Genomic DNA, 23,386 nt, shown 5'->3' on the forward strand with positions numbered 1-23,386 from the left:
AAAAGAAAACATTGAAGAGTGAAAAATCTTAATTTAGAATTTATGTATGTCATATAACATCTTCTCCTGTTGTTATTTAATTATTTATTTATGTTAAAGAATGGAGATGTTATATGACATACATAAATTCTAAATTAAGATTTTTCACTCTTCAATGTTTTCTTTTTTCTTACAAATGTTTCAGTTCTATTGTAATACTGATCCACATTTTTTATTATCATTATTTCAGGAAATGATAGATAGAATTAATCGGGAATATGCTTCATCTAAATCAGAATCTGTCGCAAATGTCAAAAAAAGACGAAAAAGACGAAGGGTGTCATCAAGTGATGAGGAGATGGACGATCCTGAAGCCGATAGAGCTGTCGCTGATGCCGTTCTCGATTCTCCCATGGAGTGTGAGGAAGAGAATATCCCCCAACCCAGCGTGAGTAAGTTTGTTTGTCTATACATCATATTATATTATGTTTCTCGAAATTACATTTATCGCAACAGAATTGTTTAATATTTAAAGACTTGTTTGTAGTTTTTTCGCTACGATTAAATCTAAAAGAGTAGCTTTTCTAAAAAATTAATTAAAATATAAATAAGACTTTTCAAAACAAAATAAAAATGAATGAAACATCAAGTTAACATCAACTTTTAACCTTACATTTTGAAATTTTATCTACTTTTGATTTTAGACTTCATCGACTTCTATTCAGACTTTTAGATATTTATGCTTAGGACTTTTAGCTCTCATTGATTTTAGTTTTGAGATTTTGTTTTCATCTCTTGTTTCCTTATTATTATAATCATTTAATTCTCGACATTTACACCGACGCTATTAGATTTCATTGCCTTTAAAGCATGTTTTTAATTGTCAAATGTTTTAGTTAATACACTTTTAACTGATCACCACCACTGTCATTTGGCAAAATTTTACTGTAGTTTTAAGAGAAATTTCAATGTGATAATTTAACTTTTATCTCCGTTTACCCCCTTGGGGTGGGTCGGAGTTCAACCTATCAAGTTAATATTAATTTAAACTCTTTTGCTTCCCTTTTCATCTTTTTTTTTAAAATGTTTTTTTCCTTTCAAGTCGTATGACTTTTATTTTATTTTTAAATTGCATGACAAATTTTTTGTTTCTGTTATTTATAGACGTCCAATGATGTGCAGATGGAAATGAGTGGAGTGGCTGATGGAAGGAGAGGACTAGAGTCGTTTCAAAGCCAGATGTTACACAGTAGTAAGAATAAAGACTTATTATTATTCTTAGAGGATGTTAAGCCACAATTGTTAAATGCCCTCCGATTAACAATCTCATCAGCTCCTATTAAATGGTACGTCTGTATTAAGGCACTTTTCTCTCGTAAAGGACAAGATGGGGAGAGAGAACTTGCGAGTTCCTTTTTTAGGAGTTGTAATCAAGTATCGCTAAGTTGTAACTCATTAAATGAGGAAGTGAAGTGTGCATACGTTAAGATTATCTCATCTTTTGACGAATTTGTCGATAGAGGTAGTGGGTGGTTACTAGAAGAAGTGAACTACTTAGAATTAAATTCCGCTCTTTATGTTCCATTTAACGGTTCCTCCTACATCCCCCTCCCACCGGAAATAGTCAAACGACGGGCTGTCTTGAATATTCGAAACATGAGCGATGAAAAATGTTTTTTATATTGCGTACTAGCTCATATTCACCCTTGTAACGATAATAAACATGCGAATCGCCCTTCAAATTATAAACCCTTTGAAAATGAATTAAACTTGACAGGTATATCATTTCCCATGCAACTTAATAAAGTTTCTAAATTTGAGAAACAAAATAATTTATCAATAAATGTATTTGGACATGAAAAAGGAGACATATTCCCTCTTCATCTTTCAACAAACAGAAGCGGAGTGCATCACATAAATCTTTTACTAATATCCGAGAGAGAAACCCGACACTTTTGTTTAATTCGAAATATGAGTAGACTTTTATCTTATTTAACCCATCACAACGGTGCATTATTTTATTGTGACTTTTGTCTCCATCGTTTTGCGACTAAACCTGCTTTAGATGATCACGTTGTTTATTGTAAAGAACATAAAATGCAGAAAACTAAGATGCCTAATGATCAAGAGAGAGTTTTAAAATTTAATTCCGTGCACTTGATGCACAAAATTCCATATGTGATATACGCTGATTTTGAGTGTATATTATCTAAAAATGAAACTTCATTAAGATCGCAAACTGAAGTAAATGCTCATCACATACCCTGCGGATATTCATACGTCATTATTGGGAATGAAGGTGAATGCATTAAACCTCCCGTCGTGTATTGCGGAGAAAATGCTGCGGAACATCTCGTTCATAGTTTATTGAGGGAAGAAAGGATGATTAAAGATTTACTTTCTGCCAATAAACCTATGCAATTAAGTAATGAGGACTATGAAATGTTTTTAAATCAAACTCATTGTTCTATTTGTGAAGAGCCCTTGAATGATGATAGAGTGAGAGATCACTGTCATATATCAGGTGCTTTTCGCGGTGCCTTACACTCAAAATGTAACTTGAATTATAAACTTATTCAAAAAATACCTGTCATATTCCACAATCTAAAAGGATATGACAGTCATCACATCATTAAAACTCTTAGTAAATTTAAAAACAAAAAAACGACGTGTATTGCAACAAACTCTGAAAAATTCATAACCTTTTCTATCAGTAATCTCCAATTTTTAGACTCTCTACAGTTTTTACCATCTTCCCTCGATAAGCTAGCGAACAACTTGGATGAATGCGATTTTCGTATCCTTTCTTCTCAAATAGAACCGGAATTACTCCCCCTTTTACGTCGTAAAGGTGTTTACCCCTATGATTACTTTGACTGTATGGAGAAATTCAATGAAACCGAGTTACCCCCTCGCGAGCTTTTTTACAATAGTTTAAATGATACACATATTACTGAAGCGGAATATAATCATGCGTGTACGGTATTTCAAACTTTTAATATGCAATCTTTAAGAGATTATCATAATTTATATGTTAAGACTGATACTCTCCTTTTGGCCGATGTGTTCGAAAAATTTAGATCTTTATGCTTAACGCATTTCAAAATTGACGCATGCCACACCTTCACCTTACCAGGTTATGCGTGGCAGGCGTGTCTAAAAATGACACGCGTCGAACTGGAACTTTTAACTGACCCCACCATGCATTTATTTGTCGAAAGGGGAATAAGGGGTGGTGTCTCCATGATTTCAAACCGGTATGCCCGAGCCAATAACATTTACATGGGTAATGAATTTGATTGTAATATTCCCTCATCCTATATCATTTATTTAGATATGAATAACCTCTATGGTGGAGCAATGCAAAGCTACTTGCCTACAAAACAATTCCGTTGGTCGCAAAATTTAGATCTATCCGTAGAATACATACAATCATTATCTGATGAGGCAGACGAAGGGATGATTCTCGAGGTAGACCTGGAATATCCTGCAGAATTACATGAGTTACACAATGACCTTCCAGTCGCTCCTGAACAAATGAAAGTACAATTCAATATGCTCTCTCCATACTCTCAAAGAGCTGCAGCCGCATTAAATGTTTCTAATAATTATAATGTATCGAAACTGATACCAAATTTAAATGATAAATGTAGATATATCCTTCATTACCGAAATTTGAAATTATATTTAAATTTAGGACTCAAAATGACTAAAATACATAAAATTCTCTTATTCAAACAAGAACCTTGGCTTCGTGCATACATTAATTTCAACACAAACATGCGGAAAAATGCAACTAATTCTTTTGACAAAGATTTTTGGAAGTTAATGAATAACGCGGTTTTCGGTAAGAGTATGGAGAACGTACGCAATCGCTTAAACGTGGACATTGTAACAGATAAGAAAAGGGCGTTAAAATTAATTGCATCCCCCTCTTTCCAATCGTTTAAAATTATTGATCCAGATTTAGTTATTGTAACACGAAATGTTACATCCTTAACTCTTAATCGTCCTCTGTATACTGGTTTCTCCGTTTTGGATATTAGTAAGACTTTCATGTATCAGTTTCATTATAATCATATTAAAACTAAATATGGTGATAAAGCGAAACTACTATTTACTGATACCGACTCTCTTTGTTATGAGATTCAGACTGAAAATGTCTACTTGGACATGTCCCATCACCTCGAGCTTTATGACACTTCTGATTACCCCGAAGATCATTTTTTATATTGCAGTAAAAATAAGAAAGTAGTAGGTAAAATGAAAGATGAGATGAATGGTGTTATCGTGAAAGAATTCGTCGGGTTGCGCTCAAAAATGTATTCTTTATTAACTGGGAAAGGTGAAAAGAAAACAGCGAAAGGAGTCGTGAAAAATGTTAGAGAAAAACGTTTAAAGCATGACATGTTTAAAAAATGTCTTTTCGAAAATTGCAGATTTCGGGAAAACATGAAAACTATTGTTTCAAAAAATCATGAATTACTTTCGATTACAACTAATAAACTAGCCCTTTGTCCTCTAGATGATAAGCGGTACATATTAGAAAACGGGTGTGACACTTTAGCACACGGTCACTTTAAAATCGGGGGTTCTTAATTGTTTATTTATTATTTTAAAATTTAGCGTAGCAAACTTCACTTCCCATTTAAATAAATTATTATTTATTTTATTTCCCCCCTATTTATTTGTACATAAAATGTATGTGAGAAAGACTTGTCTTTATTGTTACAACAGTTTTATTATTTATTGTCTTCAACCAGCTACAATCAGCTATAAAAGGATGTATGTAATTGTGTAAAGTATCTTTTTATTCAATAAAAATCTGTTTATCTTTCTTTTTTGACTTTATTATTTCCTTTCTATTTCATTACACGTATAGAAACAAGTAAAATGGCATGATCTTTTTATTTACAGCGGACAATGAAAAAATGTATAAAGAAATATGAAAATAACTATATAATAAAAATATAGATAGGAGTGAAAACGAGAAAAAATATCTAAGAACTAAGTGAATAAAGAAAAGGGCAAAACTAAAATAATAATAATAAATTTAAAAGAAATGAAAAAATTATTAATAATAAAAAAATACTTACTAGGCAAAATTACTTGCAAGTGTAAAATAAAATGCAATAAATATTTTCATATATTTGATAGTTTAATTGCTTATAAATGAGTCTAATTTTGCTCATTAATACTCTAAGAAATAATAAATGGATTATAATTAAAATATGTAAAAAGAGAAATGAAACTTTTATACTTGAGAGATACTTCTTTATTTTAAAACAAAGTTGAGAAAAGTTACATTGTTCAATGGAGATGCACAAAATCTTATATTTCTTTAAAGTGGATGTGTTTTCATGGTACAACGGTTAAGCGTGCTGCTCAATCGCTGTGCCATGAAAACATTTTGTAATTGTTAGGTTGTTGGTTCGAAACGCATCTTAAAATATCTGTATTTATATATTACCTTAGAAAATTATTCAGTTTATATAAGAAAAAAAGAAAATAAGATGCTTGCTATTTCATACACTAGATGTCAGCATGAGTACTCCATTTTTCACATTTTAAAAGAGTATAGATTCTAAAACTTTAGTACTTATTTCACTCACCAGATGGAGTCACGAGTATTAAAAAAATATACTTAATTTAATTTTAAACAGAACAGTAGCACCAATAGAAATTAAGTGAGGTATAGCTCTCATCCTATAGTCAAGAGGACATCGATCCGAAGTGGGGTTGAACGCTCATCCCATAGAACTAGAGTAAAAGAGGACATCGACCCAAAGTGGGGTTGAACGCTCATCCCATAGTAAAAAAAAAGTGGGGTTGAACGCTCATCCCATAGTAAAAAAAGTGGGGTTGAACGCTCAATTTTCCCCTACTGATAGATTCGAAAAAAAAATTTGTTGGATTGAGAACCTAATTCTCGCCGTTTGAGCTATGCATTACCGAAGTGAGTCCAGTAGAGTAGTAACATTCAGTTCATCGTAGGCTTGTGTCACAAAGGCAATGATGTATTTCTTAATGGTATTCTGTCTTAAAATAAAGCTCATTTATTCTTTCATAAATTCTCCCCATTTCTGAAATTGGTTCTAATTTGTTATGTAAGCTCTTGTTTGTTTTATGCCTTTCGCTTGTAACTGTTTGCTAATATTCTTCAAGGAGGCGTGACCTTTTTTTTAAGCAATCTGAGATGTTAGCATTTCGGGCACTTATATGTTGTCCCACAGTGGAATGATCGTTCAGACACGTTCCCAGTCGATCACCGAAGTCAAGCATCACTGGCTACGGTCAGTGTGTGGGTGGGTGACCACTTGGATCAGTCTGCGTAGGGACCGAGGGGGTGCGGTATCGGTCACCGTTAAACTGTCCTACCATACAGTGCTCGACTTCGCGTGCAGGTCGTCCGGCTACCGAATCGGGGGTGCCATCCCCTTTGCTGAGGATCAAAATTGTAATAGTATGTCTTTGCTGTGGATCATTCTCAGGGATGTTTCCCAGACCATCGCCAATAGCCCATTGGGCAGCTCTAGTGCTACGTAAATGAACTGCAACAACTTATATGTTTAAATTTTATATTGCGACTGAGAAGTCATGTTTAGTTTGGAATTGGATTTGGTTCAGGGATCGATTCCTCGTATTGAAAGCTTTGAGTCTGACCGAATTGCACTTCATTCGATAGTGTCTAAGTTATTCGGGATCATCTCTGATGTAATGTCCCAAGTTTGGGCTTAGAGCCGGGAAAATCCGCATATAATTGAGTGGTTGGGGAGCGTTGCGCGTAGACAGAGTAATTACTATAAATATCTGCTCTACGATCTTGTGTAAGATGAGGTTCTTTATTGACTTCAAGGCACGAACCTTCTTTGTTAAGGTTTAGAACCTTAGTCCAGGCTCAACTTCCAGAAACATTAATGAAACACCCCTGGAGAGTCCAGGCAACATATTAAAGGGCAGCATAATTTCTAATATTTTGAGAGACTGTAATCAGATCTTATAAATTATTTTTTATTTGAAAAGTTTGAGGCATAATAAATCACTTTCAAATTGCTCAAGCGTTTTGAGAAGATTGTTGTTGTTGTTAATTTACGTCGTATTAGAGCTGCACAATGGGCTATTGACGACGGTCTGGGAAACATCCCAGAGGATGATCTGAAGACATGACATCACAATTTTGATCCTCTGTGGAGGAGATGGCACCCCCGCTTCGGTAGCCCGACGACCTGCGTGCGAAATCGAGCACTTTACGGTAGCACAGTTTAACGAGGACCAATACCGCGCACCCTCGGTCCCTACGCAGACTGATCCAAGTGGTCACCCACCCGCACCCTGACCGTAGCCAGTGATGCTTGACTTCGGTGATCTGCTGGGAACCGTGTCTTAACGATCAGTCCACTGCGGGACTGTTTTGAGAAGAAGCTTCATGGTTTCAACGGCGACGGGAAAGATGACGGAATTCATGACGGAAAAGATATTTGCGCTGTTACATGGTAGAAATTCCTAAAACTTAATACTTATTTGCAAATAAACCAAAACAGATTGATGTAAAAACTGGAGCTTTTCACCCAAGTTTTTTCTTCGAAAGCATAATTTGTCTATTAAATTTTGTGATATAAATTTAACATTTGGTAATTTTTTCGATAACAGAAGTTTTGAATATATTTTAAACAGTTTTGCTTAAATACAAATTTTCCAATTCTTTTACTTCCTATTATACAACAAAAGTACAATTTCTAAACCTTGATATTTAAAATGGAAAAGCTCGGAAAATTTGTACAGAGTTAGCATTAAAATATATGTATTCCTAAATGCTCAGTTTGAAGCTTTTAAAAATCTAATTTTGATTTGTATACCTTTCCTGCTTAATTAAGGAACAAAAATCTTGTTGCGTATTAATCCAAACTCAAATGTATATTAAATTGTTGCAAGCTTTTGTCACTCAGTGAATATAACTCTCGGAAGAATTTAAACCTGGTTTAATATTTTTTTCAGATATGTTCTAAAAGTTAAGCATGATGTGCTTGTACCTTGGTAGTTTTGCAATGATTATTTTTGTCTGGTTGAAACTATCGTAAAGAATTTGAACTTGTCCCGACAAGGACGGATCTCGCATCATGTTAGATTGAAGGAGTTATTAAAAGATGAGATCATTAGTTTAACAACTTATAGTCTTATCAGTAAGTTTCCATAACTAAATTTTCATTTCATCATAAAATAAACTACGCTAATTTGTGTATTGTAGAAATATAGTGATTGGTTCATAAAATCATGCAATTGGTCAAACTGTTTCCACGAATTATTTATAACTATTATCAATTCTTAAATTTATATTTAAAGAAATAGCTTTTCAGTTTAAATCCTAGTTCAGTAGATTTAACTTTTGTGTCTTTTGGTCAATTCTGACAATGCAAATTTTTGTACCGCATTCTTGTGTTCTAAAAAAATGGATCAAAAGATTGTATCCCTTTTAGCATATATTTTCTAGTTTAAAATGCTTAATTTCTAGATTAATTTAGATTCCTAAATGTCTTTTGAAGATTTCAATAAAATTTCAAATTTCTGAATTGTTAATATTATTTTTAGAACTGTCTATTTATCGTAATTTGAAGTATTGTGAGTAATTGTGCTGTGGGGAAAATTTCATAGCTGAAACTATTTATTAAAGTATAATTGATAGGACTTCTAAAATGTACAGTGCGCCCCCACAAAAAAAAACAAAAAAAAAACGGTCCATTCTGATTTTTTAACTAATGATCGGGTCTTCACTTTTTAGGATTCATTCCTAATGGTTCTAGAGGGGAACCTCAAATATGCTAATTAGTGTAGACGATATTTTAAGTTAGGAAATCGGACTCGAAAACTCACTTTCTCTGAATAAACATGCCTTTTTTCCCGACTGATAATGATTTCTGACTCCCAAACATAGGGATAGCCGCAATCTGGGAAATATGGTCCCTATAGATTGATCAGAAGAGAGCTCCAAAGTTTGAACCACTTAATGTTAACTTTACTTTTGCTTATTTCCCACAGCTTGAGAACTTTCAAAATTTAAAACTTTTTGCATTCAATTATAAAATTCGTTTAACAAAACATAATTCCACACAAAAATAAATTTTAGTTAATATTTATTTTATTTAATAACAGTCGAAAAAATTTTGTAAGACATGAAGATTCATCGTTTTAAGGAATATAGATTTACATCATCAAAGCTTAACCCCGTCTGGGGGCATCCGTAGAATACTGTAGGCTCTAAGTGCGCATACTTGACCTCTCAGCAAAAGAAAAAGAGGATTCAAAAAGGTAGGCTTGGTGACGATCCATGGCAACACCAGAAGGCCTCAAAGAATTTAGTGAAATCTCAGAATTAACTATAGAATAGAATTTATGAGTTTGAGTGCTCAAACATAATAGGAACACATAGAAACAATATAACACATAGGAACACTCAGTTTTACAGTCAGGCACGCTAACTGCTCGGTGACCTGGCCGGCGTGTTTTTGAAGAAATTTTTTACGTTGAATCAAATTAGTCCGATATAGTAATAATTCAGGAGTTATAAGTCTTATATAATTAGTAACAACCAATGAGTTTACTTGATTACCAAATACAATACTCGAAAATGTTTTTATTTGAAAAATATACGAAGTAAATTCCAACTAATAAATTCTGTCAAAAATACCCAGAAACATTAAATTCTGAAGTTATAATTAAAGAATTCAGTAGTAAAGTATCGAAATAATAAATTAGACAATTTTTCAGCTTCGTGATCAGCCTCCACACCAAACTTACTTTGACTTAATTTTCAAAATAGTGTTGTTGCTGTTGTTCATTTACGTCTCACTAGAGCTGCACAATTGGCTATTGGCGACGGTCTGGGAAACATCCCTAAAGATGATCCGAAGACATGCCATTGCAATTTTGATCCTCTGCAAAGGGGATTGGCACCCCCGCTTCGGAAGCCCGACGACCTGCACGCGAAGTAGAGCACTTTACGGTAGAGCAGTTTAACAAGGACCAATACCGCACACCCTCGGTCCCTACACAAACTGATCCAAGTGGTCACCCACCCTCACACTGATCGCAGTCAGTGATGCTTGATTTCGGTGATATGCTGGGAACCGTGTCTTAGCGATCATCAAAATAGTGTGAAAGCTTTTTTATAATGAAAGGTTTTTTGTTTTATTAAGGAAAATGTATCTTTAAGAAATAGTTCGTTCAAATCAGTTATTTAATTTGTTGCTAAATACCTTCAATACTTTGTATCAATATGGAGTCTCGTTACTCCTGCTAATTCGACACTAATAAATTACTAATCTGACAACTCACCTTAACACTAACCTTTCGGAGTAGAGAGATTCCCTTATGGACGCTTTAAGTGCTGCCATTCTCATGTTTCTAATGCTGAAGTATTTGTTTTTAAGTAGACTTTTATTTTTAAGTCTGACAAGTTTTAGTTTCTACAAAAACTTTGCTTTTAATTTTTTTTAGAAAAATGATAAGGGTAATGGATTAAACAACAAGTTCTGAAAACATTTTTAATCATAAAAGTATATTCAACAGCTAAGCTTTAACTTCAATGAAAGGATAAATATGAATTTTGAATAATTCCTGTAGTTATTGGTTTACTGTACTGAAATCATTTTAAAAACTAGAACTAGTAAGGTTCTAAATTAAGCAGCGATTTTAAAAAGAACTATTCTTAATCTAATATTTTAAATTTGCTTTTTAACTAGAAAACTATGTAAAATAGAATTATAATATGTAATTTAGTTCTACAAGAAACATTTTAAATAGAACGTAGAATATCTTAGCCGTAAAATAACTTCAATTTTCTGTTGAGTTTTAATTCTTTTGTCAAAAGATATTTTTGAATGTCAGCATCTTGAAATTTAACGTTCTACTGATAAGAATATTCTTCTGGAGGAAATTATTGAATTGAATTTTTACCTTCTTGAGTGCTTTCAAACAGTTTACTTTTTTTCAAGTCTGCAGAACAAATGCTCGAATTTGCACTTCAATGCAAAGTAAGTTATATTTTGAAACAATAGCTGTTATATACCTTTTGTATTAATCTTAGGATTATTCAAATGATTCTTATTCAGAAATTTCATATCTATAGCTTTTTTTCTTTTCTTTCAGGAAAGATATAAGTTCTAAAATTCTCGAACCATTTTTCCATGCTTTGTTGCAATGAATGATATTAAAGTATGCCCAAAGGCTAACTTCGTTCAAGTTTCACTAAAATATTTCTCATACAGCGGTTATAAATTTCATAATTCCCCCAACTTTTCTCAATTGATATCTTGGGTTCTCTCAGCTCTTCTGGGTGGATGCCTCTGGTTCTCCCAACCCTACCGGGTGGATGCCTCTGGTTCTCCCAACCCTACCGGGTGGATGCCTCTGGTTCTCCCAACCCTACCGGGTGGATGCCTCTGGTTCTCCCAACCCTACCGGGTGGATGCCTCTGGTTCTCCCAACCCTACCGGGTGGATGCCTGCGGTTCCCCCAACCCTCCCGGGTGGATGCCTCTGGTTCTCCCAACCCTACCGGGTGGATGCCTCTGGTTCTCCCAACCCTACCGGGTGGATGCCTCTGGTTCTCCCAACCCTACCGGGTGGATGCCTCTGGTTCTCCCAACCCTACCGGGTGGATGCCTGCGGTTCCCCCAACCCTACCGGGTGGATGCCTCTGGTTCTCCCAACCCTACCGGGTGGATGCCTCTGGTTCCCCCAACCCTCCCGGGTGGATGCCTCTGGTTCTCCCAACCCTACCGGGTGGATGCCTCTGGTTCTCCCAACCCTACCGGGTGGATGCCTCTGGTTCTCCCAACCCTACCGGGTGGATGCCTGCGGTTCCCCCAACCCTACCGGGTGGATGCCTCTGGTTCTCCCAACCCTACCGGGTGGATGCCTCTGGTTCCCCCAACCCTCCCGGGTGGATGCCTCTGGTTCTCCCAACCCTACCGGGTGGATGCCTCTGGTTCTCCCAACCCTACCGGGTGGATGCCTGCGGTTCCCCCAACCCTACCGGGTGGATGCCTCTGGTTCTCCCAACCCTACCGGGTGGATGCCTCTGGTTCTCCCAACCCTACCGGGTGGATGCCTCTGGTTCTCCCAACCCTACCGGGTGGATGCCTCTGGTTCTCCCAACCCTACCGGGTGGATGCCTCTGGTTCTCCCAACCCTACCGGGTGGATGCCTCTGGTTCCCCCAACCCTACCGGGTGGATGCCTCTGGTTCTCCCAACCCTACCGGGTGGATGCCTCTGGTTCTCCCAACCCTACCGGGTGGATGCCTCTGGTTCTCCCAACCCTACCGGGTGGATGCCTCTGGTTCTCCCAACCCTACCGGGTGGATGCCTCTGGTTCTCCCAACCCTACCGGGTGGATGCCTCTGGTTCTCCCAACCCTACCGGGTGGATGCCTCCGGTTCCCCCAACCCTCCCGGGTGGATGCCTCCGGTTCCACCAACCCTTTTACATTAATATTAATTTAAGTGAAATCTTAATTTTAATGAATTTTTAGACAACACAAAGTAAAAATTTAGAAAATATTTATTGTATGAATATCGAGGAGACCATAATTTGTTAAGAAAATGTCAATATATTATAAAATTTATAGAAAAAGTTTAACATTTAAATTCTTATTTTATAACTAGTTAAAAATGGTAATCATTAAACATGACTTATTTCCAGAATACATCGAGATAGAAAGCTGAAAATTGAGAAATAAAGTAATCGTAAAATGAAATCTTCGAATGAAATATTAGCTAGATATCTATGGTAAATTAATTTTCAAATACATTCGTATTGACAATTACTTATGATAATTCGAAAGTCTAATTAAGGGGACAAACATGTCTTGAATGGATATTTTATTCAGTTTCAATTCTTAACAGAAATGTTATTAGAAGGACTCAGTCTTGTTTGTGCATAAGGAATTTAATGTGAGAAATTTTGAAATTTCCTGATTTTTTTTATCTTAAACCTAAACGTAATGTAAAGGGCTGTGATAAACTAAATTTTCATTTAATGCTTGGAGTTTAAAAATTAAGATCAGTAAATTTAGAATTTTGTGATAACTAAATTATTAAGGTTGGGCAATGATTATCAATGTAGTTTTTTTCGAAATTCGATTTTAAGTAATCTAGTAGGTATTTGGCCGATATATGATATTTTAATTTTTTAGGAGAATAAATTTTTTAGTTTTCATGAGTTATAAATCATAATACTTAATCAGTTTTGGAGGAGGCATTACTTCCATTAGTTTTGTAGAGGCATTAGTCCAGTTTTGTGGAGGTGTGATTGTAGTTGTGGAATTTTCCGTTGTAAACATTGTTAGTAAGGAAAGAGGTTACTCCAGCGATTTCGAAACAAAAACTTTTTTACCTAGTATTTATAAAGTTAAGCAAACACATGGTTATATCAATGAAACAAAATAAGTAGCATCTTTCGTATTAGAGACGATGAGGTCCATTTTTATATGATGATTGTTGTAATTATTCACCATCGGGCTGAGGGACCATCGGGCATCTAAGAAACCTCCAGTCCAAACTCCAAGAATTTTAAATTACTAGAGAATGAATAGTTACTAACGGACACTTAAAAGCATGGGAATAGAAACCAAAGTTGGCAAGTTCTCGATCGATAATATAGCCAAAAACAAAGCCAGCCCCGCCTTATTAGTACTAAATATTAATTTGGCTACAGTTTAATCGCCAAAAAGACCTGAAAATTTCATATAATCCTGTAACATTTTTGTGGTCAGATAAATAAAGCAGCTTAAGGAAAATACAGTTAAAAATAGATTTTCGTATTCGGAATAGTCGAGCCAGTGAATTAATGAGTTATTCACTCGTATTGAATTGAAAAGTTAGCCGCTGCATCGATTATTAAAAGAAACTATTTATATTCGCTTTTATAAAATGTATGAAAATTAAATAATTGATTTAACTTAATTATAACAGGATTAGGAATGACAAAAAAATATAAAATTTTTGAGACATACATTTTAAAAGCTAGAAAATATGTAATCCTTATAATGGAAAATAAAAAAAAGTACGTGTGCCTAATTTCTTTTGTCTTTTTAATGCTATTCTAAGATTATGAAGATGTGTGTTTGCTTCTAAAATTTCATCTGCTACTTTGAACTGTCGTTATAATAGACTTTTGTAGATTTTCAGCAGTGGAGTGTGAAAATTTCAATAATTACGCTTAAGTTGTTTGTCGGATATTCCATATTTTATTCATTTTTATTTCATTTGTGCTTTCTTTTTCTACGAGACTCAGTATAAATCATAATAATACTTAGCGTCATTAGTGTTGAATAGTAAAAACCGAATGTTGTTAACGCATAAAAATATATGACAACAGTTTCTGTAGGTGGAACATTGCCAATAAAAATGCTTTGAAATGTTTTTAAAGATGATTCATCATCACTCTTGTAAAGTACTTTAAAAGAAACACAGAATGAAAGCAATATTTTGTAACAAGGATATGTTTCAGAGCTTTTTTTAAAATGCTCATGTGGGCTATAATTTTAACATTTATTCAGACATTATGTGATGAAGAGAATAATATTGTCGTTTGTTTGCAAAACCGAAAAGAATAGCAATGTATAAACAAAAAGAAATTTTTTTTCTTAAACTTAGAAAATTTTCAAAATAAACTAATTTTTTTATTTTGATAATTTTCTTGCCATTAAATACACATGCAATGATGGAAGATATACTTAAAGTTTTTGAAATTTTATTTTAATTTTGCCCAGAAATACTTAAAGAATAATTTTATAATTTTAGATATGTTTAGAGCATGCGATATCTCATACTTATAAAGTTTGAAGGACCAACTATAAATTATGAAAGTGTTTTTGAACACTTTATACAACAAAATAAAGCAATGGACTTGTAACTTATATCGATTACTGTAGTTATCATCAGTAATAACTGAATAAAACTTTGTTGGCCAGGATTTAATATCCATAGAAGTATGGACAGTTTTATAAATTAAATTTTTTGCCTTAAAGCTTTCTTACCGTAACTGTAAACATGTGTATTCAATTAAATGGGTATTTATATGAAATGTGTATTCAATGAAATGAAATTATAGATAATTTGTAAATAATATATAGATAAGTAAATAATAGTAGATAATATATAGATAAATATATAGATAATATATAGATAAGTAATATATAGATAATATAATATAATATATAGATAAGTAATATATAGATAAGATAATATATAGATAATAATATATAGATAAGTAATAATATAGATAAGTAAAATTTGTATTCAATTAAGGGAAAGAAAATTTTCGAATTTCCTTTTAATTAATAAAAAAATCTAATTATGCGATTTGAAAAAAATCGTCAGAAATTGCAGAAGATGTGAGGATTTAAAGTGTTCTGCTCATGCGCGGAAAGCTATTAAAATTTTTTTTCTTCATAATTTTGCTTTATTTTCGTATTTGGTAACTTGTGAAGAAAATTCGATTTGAATATCTTGAAAATTTAAAAAAGTTTCTGTATTGGTCCTCGATAAACTGTTCTACCTTAAAGTGCTCTACTTTGCGTGCAAGTCGTTGGGCTACCAAAGCCCCTCTGCAAAGGATGAAAATTATGATGGCATGTCTTCGGATCATCCTCAGGGATGTTTCCCAGACCATCACCAATAGCCCATTGTGTAGCTCTAGAGTGACGTAAATGAACTACAAACACAATTAAAAAAGTTTCTAACAATTTTCTACGTTTTTGTAAATTTTGAAAGAAAGTTGAAAAAGGTAAAGGGTTACTCACAAATTTCTTCTTTTATCATAAAACAAAATGTAATAATAAATGATAACACCCTACAATCATTCTCTGGAAGGAAATGTTTTTGTGTAAGGAAAGAAAACTTGTGAAATAAAACATAAGGGATGGTACCCCATAATCATATATGGCAACGTTACTTTTAAAAAGTAACGAGTAAAAGTACAAGTATTTTTAAAAAAAGTAACGAGTAAAAAGTAAAAAGTTCTTATTTTAAAAAGTAACGAGTAAAAAGTACAAGTAAAAGTACAAGTACTAAGCAAAAAAAGTAACGATTTAAAAGTACATTTCTAGGAAATCGAAAATTCAAAGTAACCTAAAATTTTATTGAATAATATTCTTATGCTCTTTAAAGTTTTTACCAAATTGTTGTCATTTTTTTAATTATTTTTAATTTTGGAAGTTATGGATTTAAATTTATTTTTAAATTCGAAAGAATATTATAATATAATTTTATAATATAATTTTATAATATAATCGTATAATATAATTTTAAAATCAAATATAGTTTTGATTTCAAACTTTTTATGGATTTGCACGAAAAAGAAATTTTATCTATTGATTTTAATTTTTAGTTTATTATTTTTATTTATTTAAATTACCATTGATTTAAGATTGTTTTACTCTTTAGAGACGCGTTTTAAAAGCACAAACATAAACAAAGCAAACACAGGGTTTCAGATAGCTTTGTGATCTTTGAGCTAGTAAAAAATAATTGAATGTTCAGAATAAGTTGAAACAGAAGGTATTTAAACACGAAGTTAGCTGTGAATGCATGTATATTGCACATTAATTTTATTAATTAAAGAAAACATAAGCATTTTTCTTCAATTTAATATTTTTTTTTTTAGAAAGCTTACCGAGTTTTAGAAAAAAAGTAACGATTTCGTTCGATATTTCCGTTACAAATACTTGTACTTTTTCCCTAAAAAAGTAACGAAAGTAGAAGTAAAAGTACGTACTTTTTACTTGTTCCGGCGGTACAAGTAACGAAAGTAAAAGTACTGCCATATATGCCCATAATGTCGGTGTCATTTTTAATAAATCTTGTTCAATGATATTTTGATTTCTGATATTTGAAATCTTTTCAAAACCCTTTACCATTCGGTTTTTTTTTTCAAAATTTCTAAAAAAATTTTGCAAATTTGCAATGAGCTTTCTTTATCGGATCCGATCAAACGGTATGGTCCATCAACGATCATTTTTTAATGTCTTAAGGTCTACACCTACACAATCAATCGTCTGGTGAGAGGTCGTCCTCTTTTTTTTCTGTACCTTTTATACTTTCAAAAGGAACATTTTTAGGGTGTTCGAGTTTTCTAATCTAAAAATATGTCTTAAGCCATCTGATACGATAAGATTTGATGATTCTGTCAATATAAGGTCATTTGTATCTTTTTATGGATCCCATGATTAAACAAAACTCTTTACGATTTTCGCTAATTGGGTAATTTCAAGTCGAGAATACGTTATTATGCCTAACCATGTGATTTAAATCAGATTTAATTGATTACCTGTAAGTGAAGACACGTGTGTATGTCAAATCTGATTGACTTATGAACCGATAAATGCCCCAATTTACATTCGATAACGTCACTTGCAGGTATCCAATTGCGCCAAATATATTTTAAAATTTTTTTCAAAGATTTAAAGTAAGGCAGAGCAACAAAATACCATTTTTATTTAGTTTTTACAATTACGTTTTTTTTCTTCGTTTTTTCCTACAATCGATGGAAGTTTCAATCTAAACTGCGAAAATTATATCATTAGATCTAAACTTATTCAAACTGCTTTCTTTTTCTCTTTGAAAACAACAAAGCAAGAAGAAATAGTTATCAATTCTGTCACGAGAGGCTAAGATCTTCTCGATCTTGACCTTGCTTCTTTTGATCGAAAAAATTCCGTCTTCACTCCAAGGGACAAAAATAGGAGAGACGGTCATTTGTCAAAGTGATTATTGGGGATCACCGAAAATTGATCTGTTTTAAAAGTTTTCCTTCCGCACTCGTTTTTCAAGATGGTGCGAGGATGGAATCCACAATGGGACAATTGATTTTATCTACCCCACTACATTCTGTTGCTCATACCCCATCAATAGTTATGTTTATAAAGGATGAAAGTGGAACTTTCAACTATTTGTGACAATACCTCGTTACTTATTGTTCGATCGCATAATTATTTTATTCATACTGATAATAATTCTTTCTTAGATCAGAGCTTCTTAAGGTACGAGACCAGCTAAAGTATGATTTAGAGGAGAGCAATTGGAGTTATGTTTATAAAAAATGGAAATTGTTATGTTTATTAAGTCCTAAAATGGAACTTTAAACTACTCATATGAGTCTATCTATTAATACCTCGTGACTTATTGTTTGATAGTATAATTATTTTATTCATACTGATGATAATTCTAACTTAGATCAGAGCTGCTTAGGGTACGAGACCAACTAAAGTATGATTTAGAGGAGAGCAATTGGAGTTATGCTTATAAAAAATGGAAATTGTTATGTTTATTAAGTCCGAAAACGGAACTTTAAACTACTCGTATGAGTCTATCTATTAATACCTCGTGACTTATTGTTTGATAGTATAATTATTTTATTCATACTGATGATAATTCTTTCTTGGATCAGAGCTGCTTAGGGTACGATACCAACTAAAGTATGATTTAGAAGAGAGCAATTGGAGTTATGTTTATAAAAAATGGAAATTGTTATGTTTATTAAGTCCTAAAATGGAACTTTGAACTACTCATATGAGTCTATCTATTAATACCTCGTGACTTATTGTTTGATAGTATAATTATTTTATTCATACTGATGATAATTCTAACTTAGATCAGAGCTTCTTAAGGTGCGAGACCAACTAAAGTATGATTTAGAGGAGAGCTATTGGAGTTATGTTTATTAAGAATGGAAATTGTTATCTTTATTAAGTCCTAAAATGGAACTTTAAACTACTCCTATGAGTCTATCTATTAATACCTCGTGACTTATTGTTTGATAGTATAATTATTTTATTCATACTGATAATAATTCTAACTTAGATCAGAGCTTAAGGTGCGAGACCAACTAAAGTATGATTTAGAGGAGAGCAATTGGAGTTATGTTTATAAAGAATGGAAATTGTTACGTTTATTAAAAACGAAAACAGAGCTTTAAACTATGTGTTTATCTATATTGCTTCGTGATTTATTGTTAGATTGCATAATTATTTTATTCATTCTGATAATAATTTTTAGATAGATCAGCCTTCTTAAAGTACGAATTCAACTAAAGTATGGGAATCAATTGAAGACCAGGGCACCAAAATAACTATTTCGTACCTATTTTGAAACTTTTGAATAATTCCATAGGTAAACATTTTTTTTCTGTTACATGAAATTTTTTAACAGATCATAAATAAGTTTTAAGTCTTTTAAGTTAAGAAATGAAGCACAGAAGCGTACATTCTCTGAATAAACGTACCTGTTTTTTATAGTCGGAATATCCTGACCCCCAATATAAAAGGGGTTGCGGCAATCTGTATATTATGGTTCCACTAGAAGAGTGACCAAAAGTTTTGACCCCTTAATGTCAGTTTTATTTTTTGCACATTTTGCCGTGTCTCGATAACTTTTTTAAGTGAATTGAAAATTTTTGCACACCATTGCAAAATTTGTGTGTTTATTCAAAGATAATTTCATGCCAGAAATTAAACAAAGAAAGTGCTGACAGTTTATCTTGGTGTGTTAAAAGCTAAAATCATTCTTATGTGTAAAAATTTAATTATAAACTTTTATTATTAATTTTATTCTTGTATGAAAAATTATTCTTATATAAAAGTTTAAAATTAATAATAAAAGTTTAAAATTATTCTTATATAAAAAAATTTTGCACACAGTTGCAAAATTTGTGAATTTATTCAAAGATAATAAATATAATTTTATGCTAAAAATTAAACAAAGGAAGTGCTTATAGTTTATCTTGGTGTGTTGAAAGTTAAAACGCAAATGTTTTAAAATAATTTCAACAGATGGCGAACCAAACGTAATTGAGAGGGAATTTGATTGGAAGGAATTTGGAAGTTGATTAAAAATGTGTTTATTCCTCCATCTAGCGATTTATATGAAAGAAATTAGAGACAGAGTAGAAAGCTTTCATTTTTTAATTGATGCAGATTATGTCAAAAGATAAACTGCTGTTTGTAGAAAATGCAACACCATGAAAGAATCATCAGAATCAAATGAAATTTAATGCAGAAACGACTTGTACTGATACAAATAAATGATGAAATTTTCAAAACAAAAGAAACAAATTAAGCGTCCGAAATTAGTATTTGGTGCAGCCACCACGCGCTGCAATAAGTGCTGCTATACGACGTGGCATGGAGTCAAACAGATGTTGAATATCTGCTTGAGGAAGAGAATTCCATATCGCTTGTATGCGCAACCAAAGTTCGTCTTTGGAAACTGCAGGACGCGGATCACGAGTGAGACGCCGACCAACCATATCCCACACGTGCTCAATAGGCGACATATCCGGCGAATAAGCAGGCCAAGGAAGAAGTTGCATGCGTTGTGCTGAACAGAAGTCTCTAACAGTCCGCGCAACATGTGGGCGTGCATTATCCTGCTGAAAGATAGCACCAGGGATGCCTTGAAGGAAAGGAACGACTTCGGGCTGTAGCACTTCACGGACGTATCTGTTGCTATTGAGATTACCCTCAATTCGTATCAAATTGGATCGTCCATGATACGAAATCGCACCCCAGACCATAACTCCGGGTGTTCGACCACTATGTCGTTCAATAATACACTCAGGAAGGCAGCGTTGACCGGCATAACGTCTAACACGAACACGGCCATCATGGGTCCACAAATTGAAGCGTGATTCATCTGAAAAGACAACTTGGTGCCAATCAGCTCGCCAGTCTCTGTGCTCAAGAGTCCACTGCCGACGCAGCCGTCGATGATCCGCCGTGAGGGGAATCCTGTATAATGGCACCCTTGCACGCAATCCACGGCGCAGCAGACGACGACGAATTGACGAAGCCGACAATTGTACACCTGTAGCAGTAGACCAATGTGCTGCCAGCTGCCTGGAGGAAGCTGTGCGATCATTCACCGCCATGCGGAGCAGGTGTCGATCATCGCGCTCTGACGTCACCTTCTGTCGTCCAGTGCCTGTTTTTCGAGTTGTTCGGTGCTCGTCGGTCCACTGCTTCCAAACTCGCATCACTGTGGAACTGTTCCGCTGCATACGAGCTGCTATTGCGCGATAGGAAAATCCTCCTTCTCGAAGGCCGATTATCCTCCCTCGTTCAAACTCCGTAAGTTGCTTGAATTTCTTATTCTTCCGTCGTGGAGGCATACTCAGGTCTCACTAAACGTTTGCCACTAACAAATAATCATAGACTATTTTCAACGTCCCGCTACAGCACTTTATTTATACGCTTTCAGCATCAATTCAGAGGGCGCTGCGCGCGCCACGCACGCGCGATGGCTCTGAAACTTTATTAATTTGCATAATATCCTATAATTGACATTTGCTGCGAATTTCATTTGATTCTGATGATTCCTTCATGGTGTTGCATTTTCTACAAACAGCAGTTTAAAAGCACATTTTTTAAAAATAATTATAAATTTCCTACCATTTGTAGTATTTAATCAGAAACCGCCCAGCTGTAAAGATTCTAAAACCATTGCATTTTAATAGGGCCGTCCAAACAGCATGCATGGTCCCGAGGCATAGAAATGTTTTGGGCTCCTATAATATGTCATGTTGCTTAAAATCGAGCTACAAAAAATTCACCCAAATAAAATTAAACATTTTTAAGATAGATATAATTTAAAAAAAATTTTGGATGGTAACCATCAGTAATCTTCAATATTTAAAACTAAAATAATTTTAGAAACCATAGAAGCTATTTTAAATAATTAAATATACGAACGGAATAACTAGGCAAAATGTAAAATTTTCATAAACTAATTTAAACGAACTTTTATGGTATTTTTAGCTTTGGTGAAGCATTTTCATATTCATGAGCAAACCTAAAACTTTCTAACATTAATTTGTTGTACAGAGATATTTTTTCAATAAAGCAATGATATGTACTAAACATTTAAGAATGACATATTTGTTTATTTAAAGTAAGACAGAATCACTTTAGCAATTTAATTAAAAGTTAAAAAAATATGTGCAAAAATTTCTGTTTGTCAACTTAAAAGTATTTATATAAATAATAAAAAAATATTATTTATTAAAATATTCATTTTTAAAAAAAACCGTTTGATTTATGTGTATGGCTTTAACCACATTGGTTTAAATCAGATAAATTTGCATTAAACTAATGTATTTAAAACCAAGAGACAATTTATAAAATTTTATAAAGTAATTTCCTCTCACTTTATTCATCTAATTTATTGGTACTGTACTTACATAATATAATTAATGTATTACAAAATATATTACACATTCATTGAATAGATTTATTCCTTCTAATATATTTCATTCATCAGATTTATTCAATAATAAAGCAATCACTCCCTTTTTCAATTTTTTTAAAATACAATTTTCGAAAGTAGTAGAAGGGCCCCCTGAATGGACTATTAGAGCATCTCTTAATTTTTTAAATTTTCAATTCTGACTTATTGGAAATTCTCTCCTGAAACCGAATACCGAATTTTTTTTCTCCCTCAGACGTTTATTCATTTAACTATTAAGCATTTAAATTGCCCCTAAAGGCCTCCGTAAGTGATGAAATCAAAAACGATCCCTGATAGGTTATGACGTCACATGTGCTGAATGTAAACTTGCCACCTCCACTCGCTTAGGCTATTTTAACGCTCTTTTAGTTTCAATAGCACTCATATCGTATGAACATCAAAATTTTTTAAATTAAATTTACGAGTTTGAGAGTGTGTACAAAATGGATGAAAGATTTTTAAATCTTCAAACTCTTTATATTAATTAATATCTTATAATATTAACTAATATAATATTATATAATATAAAAAATATAATATTAACTAATAATATTAATAACTCTTAATATTAATTAATAGCAGAGGAAATGATTATTCAGCTTTTCCCAGCGAATCAACATTTCTTTTCGGGTGAAATCAGTGATTTTAAAGTTCATAGAAAATATTATTTTACTCCACTCATTTTTAAGTTGAAATAATGCTCAATTACAGTCTAAATACTTAATTAAAATCAATCGAAGATTGGTCTGAAATAGTATATATTTAGATAAAGGGCGGATCATTTTACTATTCGGTATTGCACTAAAACAAATCAGTGTTTTCATAAATCTAGACCATTAAAAATTATCTATCCATCATCTTTTATCCAGAAGCAGTATCTGAGATGCAGTTTATTTCTTCTTTTTTTACTATGCATTAAATATTTAAATACACATTAATGCTCACATCTATTCTCAATATTATTCTTTGAGTAAGTAGAAATTTCGCTATACTTAGAAATTATTTTTATTTTTAAATTTATAAATCTTAATTCCTCTTTCTGCAATACAGTATCTACAAAGTATGTTCATTGTTAAATTTTCTCTTCATTTTTGCAAACTATTTGTCTATGCTTGCAAAGAAGAATTCTG

General features: G+C 33.1%; 1 protein-coding gene across 2 annotated transcripts; it reads left to right on the forward strand.

Moving 5' to 3' along the window:
• Positions 1–132: 132 nt before the first annotated feature.
• Positions 133–4,817, forward strand: LOC147815874 (uncharacterized). Of its 2 annotated transcripts, none has more exons than XM_087157605.1 (2): positions 133–427; positions 1,144–4,817. In XM_087157605.1, exons 1-2 carry the CDS (start codon positions 155–157, stop codon positions 4,576–4,578), a joined length of 3,708 nt encoding a protein of 1,235 aa, XP_087013731.1. In that variant the 5' UTR covers positions 133–154; the 3' UTR covers positions 4,579–4,817. The 2 variants fall into 2 exon arrangements, with proteins under 2 accessions (XP_087013731.1, XP_087013732.1); XM_087157606.1 differs by having other exon boundaries at positions 135–431.
• The last annotated feature ends 18,569 nt before the right edge of the window (positions 4,818–23,386 follow it).

This window comes from Parasteatoda tepidariorum, chromosome 2 (assembly GCF_982258835.1).
Source record: "Parasteatoda tepidariorum strain Cologne lab strain chromosome 2, Ptep-v5.0, whole genome shotgun sequence".
NCBI classification, from domain to species: domain Eukaryota; kingdom Metazoa; phylum Arthropoda; class Arachnida; order Araneae; family Theridiidae; genus Parasteatoda; species Parasteatoda tepidariorum.

Bases quoted from the DNA above. Each gene is read 5' to 3' on its own strand.
- LOC147815874 (XM_087157605.1), top strand. From the start codon at position 155: ATGTTTTCTTTTTTCTTACAAATGTTTCAGTTCTATTGTAATACTGAT. The intron at 428-1,143 runs GTGAGTAAGTTT...TGTTATTTATAG, and splicing joins AGAATATCCCCCAACCCAGC to ACGTCCAATGATGTGCAGAT.